Source organism: Aquarana catesbeiana, linkage group LG01, assembly GCF_042186555.1.
Source record: "Aquarana catesbeiana isolate 2022-GZ linkage group LG01, ASM4218655v1, whole genome shotgun sequence".
Lineage (NCBI taxonomy): Eukaryota > Metazoa > Chordata > Amphibia > Anura > Ranidae > Aquarana > Aquarana catesbeiana.
In genome coordinates this window covers 761,856,622-761,864,733 of record NC_133324.1, presented here as the reverse complement: position 1 = coordinate 761,864,733, position 8,112 = coordinate 761,856,622, and the positions used below count along the sequence as shown (strand labels likewise).

The 8,112-nt window shown below is 48.8% G+C and overlaps 1 protein-coding gene across 1 annotated transcript; it reads left to right on the top strand.

Moving 5' to 3' along the window:
* Positions 1 to 4,115: 4,115 nt before the first annotated feature.
* Positions 4,116 to 7,835, top strand: LOC141127705 (integrase/recombinase xerD homolog). Its single transcript, XM_073614446.1, has 2 exons — positions 4,116 to 4,302; positions 6,856 to 7,835. Exons 1-2 carry the CDS (start codon positions 4,116 to 4,118, stop codon positions 7,833 to 7,835), a joined length of 1,167 nt encoding a protein of 388 aa, XP_073470547.1.
* Positions 7,836 to 8,112: the final 277 nt, after the last annotated feature.

The following is an 8,112-nucleotide window of genomic DNA, read 5'->3' as shown; positions in this document are numbered from 1 at the left end:
TTTAACTTGCATTTCCCATATTGAACTCATATACAGCAAAGCAGTGGAAATGACAGGAAGTCCCTCTATTGTCCCTATTTTCAATGAATCCTTGAAGCACATATTTAAAGCCTTGATATGCTTTGTGGAGGGACTTGCTGCTCCGTTGGTTTATCTTTTACTGAACTAGCTGCAAAGTAGCATTCATTGAAAGGCTATCTATGGGCTGTTAAATCTAATCCCTGAGCATTGTGAGCCTGAATGGGTGTTGGGTCCAGCCTATCCTGGAATGAGTGGCAGATTCACTGACCCAATGACAGTGTCAGCTTTTTAAACTGAAAATTTGCACCCATCTTTAACAACAAATTCAGTTCTGCAGGAAGGAGATTATAATTTGGCAGTATGGGTGACCGAGAGATGTCTAAACTTCCACTTAGCTATGTGTCTTTACGGCTTTACTTCTAAGGTGCTTGAATGGCAAGTGCAGTGCACTGCATGATCATTGTTGTCCCAGAATGGATTTTTGATTAGCTTGTAATTTTTTAGACTCAAAGCACTCATAGAGTTGATGTCATGATTCAAAATATTACATTGAAATCTTGTCACAAACTGCATGGTAATTATTTAAATCATGAAGTTATTTGTTAGGAGAGAAAAGTATTGAGGAATATAAATGCTGGGTTGTTGTTTGGGCTCCTTGAAAAATCTTGTATCCATTTATTTAGATTTTAACTGAAAAATTTGAAAAAATTCTGTATTAATTTATGAAATCTTAACCACTTCAGCCCCGGAAGAATTTACCCCCTTCCTGACCAGAGCACTTTTTGCGATTCTGCACTGCGTCGCTTTAAGTGACAATTGTGCAGCCGTGCAACGTTGCACCCAAACAAAATTGACGTCCTTTTTTCCCCACAAATAGAGCTTTCTTTTGGTGGTATTTGATTGCCTCTGCGGTTTTTATTTTTTGCGCTATAAACAAAAAAAGAGCGAAATTTTGAAAAAAACACAATATTTTGTAATTTTTGCTATAATAAATATCCCCATTTTTTTTTTTAAAAAAGCACATTTTTTCTCAGTTTAGACCGATATGTATTCTTCTACTTGTTTCTTGATTGGTTTGGGCAAAAGTTATAGCATCTACAAAATAGGGGATAGATTTATGGCATTTTTATTATTATTTTTCTTTTTTACTAGTAATGGCGGTGATCTACGATAATTATCGTGACTGCGACATTATGGCGGACACATCGCACAATTTTGACACATTTTTGGGACTATTGGCATTAATATAGCGTTCAGTGCTATAAAAATGCATTGATTACTGTAAAAATGTCACTGGCAAGGGGTTAACACTAGGGGGCGATCTAGGGGTCAACTGTTTTCCCTGGTAGGTGATTCTAGCTGAAGGGAGAGTGGATTGACCAGAGGAAGTGACGGATCGTGGTTCCTAGCTAATAGGAACACATGTTCTGCCACTCCTGTCAGAACAGAACAGGGAAGTGTGTGCTTACACACACTCGTCCCTGTTCTGTGTCTCCTGCTCACGATCGCTCGTGGCCGGTGGTCATTGCGACCGTCGGCCACGAGCATCACCACCCCCCGCTGTGCCGACCCCCGCGAGCCGACGTATCGCTACGACAGCTCGCGCAGAGAAGCCAACCTGCCGCAGTATAACTGTGGCGGCTGGTCAGGAAGCCGTTAAACAAGATGCCAGATGCAGTGGATGTAGTGGTTCTAAACTCAGAAGGTTACAAATTGTTGTAAAGGCACGCATTTATTTTTACTTGTACCATATTTACCTGCTCTTGTACAAAGTGGTCTCTTACCTCCTCTTCTGGAGGCCCTGCTTGCACTCTTCGCTCCTCGTCTTCTGCTAGTGCCCCCATAGCAAGTTGGGTGCTGTGGGGGCACTCATGTGGGCACGCTCCTGAGCAGTGCTGTGAGCATCCATAGACACACAAAGTGTGGCTTGGCCTCATACCTCTGCTACTTCCTCCCGGGATTTGATTGACAGCAGCAGGAGCTAAAGGCTCCCGCTGCTGCTTCTGTGTCCTGTGAGAAGTGGGAGAAAGAGCAGCACTGCTGCAGACAGGCAAAGCATTGGATCACAAGAGGAACCAGGTACGTATTTAGGGGGTGTCTAGAGGGAGCAGATATTGGAAGGGTTTGTTACCTTAATGCAATGAAGGCATTAGGGTAAAAATACTTATGCCTTTAGAACCACTTTAATGCATTCTCTGCATTAACATGTAAAATGCCCCACTACCTGTTCTAGAACCCCCCATCCCTAAACACTTACCTGAGTCCTGTCACTGATCCAGCACTGTCTTGGTTCCATCACCACTTTCCTCACTTCCTGCTTTCACAGCAGAAACTGAGGGAAGCGGAGCCATAGGCTCATACTGCCGTTACTAAAAATCCTGTGAGTAGGAAGCGGGGGGGGGGGGGGCTTTCTGGCTCTGGCTCGGGAGTGCATGCACATGGGTGCCCCCATAGCACATGGCTTTCTAAGGAGGCATCCAGGAAAAGGAGGAGTGAACAGTGCCAGTGGGGGATTGCCAAATAGAAGGTATGGGACCACTCTGTGTAATATGCACAGTGCAGGTAATTATACCAGCTTTTTTATTTTCGAAAAAAAAATTTCATTTCACTTGAAGCAAGCTTTCAATTCTGATTAGGGCGTATAGACATCAGTATTTTAACAACAGGCTTTTAATATGTGTTGCCCATGTCTTTCATAGTTGAACATACTCGCTTTCCTTTTGCTCCTTGGCTACATGCTTCCACCTCTTGGAGAGAACAGAGGAATCACACTGATGGCTACAACCTGTGATTTGGAGCTTACACAAAGAGGAGAATTCTCTCCCCATTCCATCTGACAGTGTTGAGTTCCTGAGCAGCATATCGCTAAACACCACCGCTGTCACATGGGGGAGGTAGTCACATACTCAACTATACTGGGAAATAATAGTTTTTCTTTGCTCCCAGGAACTGAGCTAAATGGTAGAAGGAGGAGAGGAAGAACATGTGTTACTGGGAAGGGCATCAAATAAGGTGGAACTAAAGTGTCAGAAAAAAATAAAATAAAAAATTGATGGTAAGTAAAGGGTATAGATATAGGTGGAGATAAAGTGTCAGAAATAAGCCAAAATCAAAACCAAAAAAAAAAATAAAAAATTGCTGGCAGGTAAAGGGTAGAGATATCTTGGTAAAAGAGATGTTTTATGTCTTTTCTGCCAAAAAAACTACTTTGCTTGCTGGTCTTTTTCAGTTGATGTGTGTACACCAAGACAACGGATGCTAGGAATGGAGAAGGTTGCTTGCAAAGTGTAAAGAAAAGCCTGGAGCAACAGCATGCAATGATGTATGCAAAGGGCGCACATGACAATGGTAGCAGTGTAAGGGTTAAAGTTAATTGGTGAGTTTAGAGCCGAGGGGGAGGGAGGATCAGGGGTGGGACTAGTTAAAAGGAGTTTCTGCGCTGGGAGGGACAACAGAAAGTTTAGGAAAGTTCTCAGGTAGGTGGTGTGGCTATCATGGCTGAATTAGAGGGGCTAATGGCCCAGTTGCGGGAGGAAGCAGCGGTTAGGGGAGCCGAGTGGCTGCAGGAGACTATCGCAGCCGCGCTACAGGGCTCAACTAGGCAGGCAAGTGTAGGAGAGAGAAGCGGCACTAGAGCGCGCCGCTCTCGGCCTCCTGAGCGGTTCTCGCCGGACCGCATGACGTCTGCGCAGCGGCACTCGGGTAGTCTGTCATCCAGACTCCCGGGGGGCCCTCCGGCAAAACGTGCTGCAGTGAGAGAGCGGGCCAGCGGGCGCGCGGCCCCGGCGGGACAAGAAGAGAGACGTGACTGGGATCCGGCCACAGCTAGGCCTCGGAGCGGGAGACGTACTGAGAGCGCAAGCCCCGCCCCCAGGATGACGGCGGGGAGCGCCGCCATTGCTTCAGCTGCACTGCCTGCAGGGATCCCCGGGCCTTCTAGTTCCACGGCAGGGGAAAGGCAGAGAGGAGAAAGAAACAGGGCTGGACTAACAGCTACCGGAGCGGAGGCTAGCAGGGCTGAGGTAGCACACACCGGTCCCGGGAAGGCAAGCCGGAAGTCCACCGGAGGTTTCGCTGCGCGGAGGAGGGGAAGGATGGCGAGCAACGCGGCAGCCGCGGTACACATCCAGGGCGGGCCTCCATCGGCTTCAGAGGAAGAGCCAGGTCGGAGCGGAAGAGAGGAGGAATCCGGATCGGAGGAGGATGCGGCCCCCCTGCCCAGGAGGATGGGGCCAGAAGAGGGCAGACGGTCGGCTGATGGGTCAACACCTAGGCAGCCAGGTGAGCCAACACAGATCAATGCACTGTCTAGCTTAAATGATGCATCAGATGTTAGATCGGGGATTGTAGGTTTAGAAAACAGCATAGCGGGGTCTGGCATAGGTGCAGGAACACAGGGTTTCCTGGGGTTTTTAACGGGAATTAAGGAACTAGTGCAGAGGTTGGAGGCTGCAGAGAAGCCGGGGGAGGGCCCGAGAGCTGCATGGACACAGCAGACGGGGAAGGATTTAGGAAGGGCTGGAGGGGACCCGACAACAGCGGTTGCGGCTGTGGTCACGTCACCTGATCAGCAAGCTACGGGGAGTGGAGCTGCTCAGGGGAAGGAAAAAACAGCGCCGACAGGAGAGGCGGCGGCAAGGAAGGACATCATTAGGCTGGCGGACGCGGCTCGCTGTGAGGTGTATGTGTGCTACGAAGGGCCGTTAGGAGCGCACTTGAAACAGGAAGTGCGGGAGAAATTATGGAAGGGTGAGTATGTGGAAATATTTTCATTGCTGCCCTTGGAGAAGTTCAATCTTGATAGAGTCAAGCCGGATGACTCTAAAAAAGAAGATGAGGAAAAGAGAAGGTATAGGCTGATACCTAGGACATTCACGAATTGGTTACAAGCGTTCGCGATCATGGCAAGTGTGATAGGGGAGAAGCAGCCGGAACACTGTTCGGCGCTTTTCTGCTATCAGGATGCGATTGGGGAAGCGTATAGAGTATATGGAGGTTCGGCATGGTTGCGATACGATGAACAGTTTAGGCAAAGGAGAGCGGTTCGCCCAGAGCTACGGTGGGACCATAAGGACATCAGCCTATGGATGCGCTTGATGACAACGGCGAGGGCACAAAACCAGTTTTTTCAGGGGGGAGCCGGTGGACCGTTCACCCAGGGACATTCGGCTGGAAACAAGAAAGGGGTTTGTTGGCAGTATAACTCAGGATCCTGTAAGTTTGGCGGAACATGTAAGTATAAGCATGAGTGCTCAGGCTGCGGGGGAACACATCCATCATCCAGATGCTTTAAACAAGGAAAAGGCCGACAGGGAGAGGCTGGGAACAAAAGGGAGGACTCCGGTGATGGTGGAAAGGATGCGGCCGTTTCTCGGTAAGTATCCTGACAGAGAGGCAGCATCGTTATTGGAAGAGGGCTTTGCGCGGGGTTTTAGGATTCCATGTAGTTTATCAGTGACTCCCCCGGTGCCCAAGAATTTAAAGTCTGCCCTGCAACATCCTGAAGTGGTTTCGGAGAAACTGCAGAAGGAAGTGGCATTGGGGAGGATGGTTGGCCCTTTCCCAGTAATACCCATAGTTGATTTGGTGGTGTCCCCGCTGGGCGTGGTGCCCAAAAAGGAACCCAACAAATTCAGGCTCATTCACCACTTATCCTTCCCGAAAGGGGGATCCGTGAATGACGCAATAGATCAAGATGCATGCTCAGTGACGTACACGTCCTTTGATGCTGCGGTGCGGTGGGTGAGACACTATGGGAAAGGCGCCTTGATGGCTAAGGCAGACATAGAATCAGCGTTTCGTCTGTTGCCGGTTCACCCGGATAGTTTCCGGTTGCTCGGGTGCCACTGGAACGGCGGTTTTTATGTCGATCAATGCTTACCCATGGGTTGTTCAGTGTCGTGCGCGATATTTGAACAATTCAGTTCCTTCGTGGAATGGGTGGTAAGGGATGTATCCGGGGTGAATTCGATAATTCACTACTTGGATGACTTTCTATGCATAGGCCCGGCCTCTTCTAGAGTATGCGCGGTGTTGCTGGCTTCATTGCAGCATATAGCGGGCAGATTCGGCATTCCACTGGCGGCCGAAAAAACGGAGGGACCCTGCGCGGTCATCACGTTTTTGGGTATCGTGCTAGATTCGGATGCAATGGAATGCAGATTGCCTGCTGACAAATTGGAGGATTTAAAAAAAGAAGTGGCAGGGCTGATAGGAATTAAAAAGGTACAACTGCGTAGGTTGCAATCGGTGTTGGGCAAGCTGAACTTTGCTTGCCGCATACTTCCGATGGGGAGAGTGTTCAGTCGCCGGCTGGCGGCCAGCACGAGCGGGATAAAATCGCCTAAACATTTCGTGAGATTGAGGAAAACGCACAGGGAGGACCTGAAGGTATGGCATACCTTCCTGGAATCCTTTAATGGCAGGGCAATGTGGATGTCAGGACCAGTCAGTAACTTTGACTTGGAATTGTTCACCGACGCCGCAGGATCAACAGGTTTTGGTGCTTTTTTCCGGGGAAAATGGAGCGCGGGTCCGTGGCCACAAGCTTGGATAGAAGAGGGCTTCACGAAGAACTTGGTTCTACTGGAATTGTTTCCAGTAGTTCTGGCAGTGGAACTATGGGGTGCATCATTCAGGGATCTGAAAGTGCGCTTTCATGGGGATAACATGGGGGTGGTGCAAGTGATAAACAGGGTCACGGCGTCATCTCCGCCGGTGATCAGACTGCTGCAGCATTTAATCCTAAGATGTCTACAACTGAATGTTTTCATTCATGCTGTGCATTTGCCGGGGGTGGAAAACGTTATTGCTGATGCGCTGTCTCGCTTCCAGTGGGACAGGTTCCGGGAGTTGGCGCCGGACGCGGAGCAACAAGGGATACCTTGTCCAGACTGGCTGTGGGAGATTGCGCTGGCATCATAGAGGGATGGATTAAGCGGTCGGTAAGTGAGAATACATGGGCCTCATACAATAGGGTATGGCAGGAATGGATATCATTTGTACAAGCTTTGGGGGAGGATCCGGTAGGCCAAGGAGTAAGTTCTCTATTGCTGTATTATGTGGTCCAGAAATTGGACGAGGGCGTGTCCGTGTCAAGGATGAATACGCAGTTGGCCGGTTTGGCTTTCCTTTTCAAACTACAAGGGCAGCCCGACGTCACCAAGGAATTTTGGGTACGACAAGCGTTGAAGGGTTACAGGAGGGCGGTGGTTAAGCGTGATTCGAGGAGACCGGTAACTTTTGAGATATTGAGGGGTATTGTGGATAAGTTGGGGGTGGTTTGCTCATCTGAATACGAGGTCGTTTTGTTTAAGGTTGCTTTCGTGTTGGCATTTTTTGGAGCGTTTAGGATAGGGGAGCTAGTTAGTCCTTCCAAAAAAGTGCAAGGGGGAATTAGGTTACAGGAGGTGCAACTTGATGAGGAGGGGGTATCGATATTTTTGAGGAAGTCGAAGACGGATCAGGGGGGAAGAGGCAGGATGGTGCGAATTTATCCTATTCATGGTTCCCCCCAGTGCCCGGTGGGCACGGTCCGGGAATTCTTGAAGGTTAGGCCGGATTTTCAAGGCCCCTTACTAGTGCATCAAAAGGGTACTTGGTTGTCACGTTTCCAGTTTGTAGCTGTGTTTAAAAAATGTTTACAGGGGCTGGGGCTGGAGGAGAAGGATTTTTCATCCCACTCATTTAGGATTGGAGCCGCGACGGAAGCGGCCAGGCTGGGGTTGGATGTGGAGGTGATAAAAAGGATCGGACGGTGGGAATCGAACAGATTCCAATCTTATGTTAGGCCACAACTGGCAATACAATTATAAGGGACAGGGTTGCTTTCTGTTGGTTTATGTGGGGCATACATTTAGTTATCTGATTAGGACAAGTATTATAGTTGGTATAGTCAATGTTGAGAATAGTGTTTTGTTTTCTTCTAATTTCAGGTGCAGCACCGAGAATGGTCTGGATTATGGGCCATTCTTATGTATGTTGGGGGGCTCGGAGGGGAGACGCTAGGCCTGAGGGTAGGCAACTAAGTTTTGACAGACGGGAAGTGTATATAAAGTGGTTTGGGATACCGGGGATGTTGTGGGGAAGGTT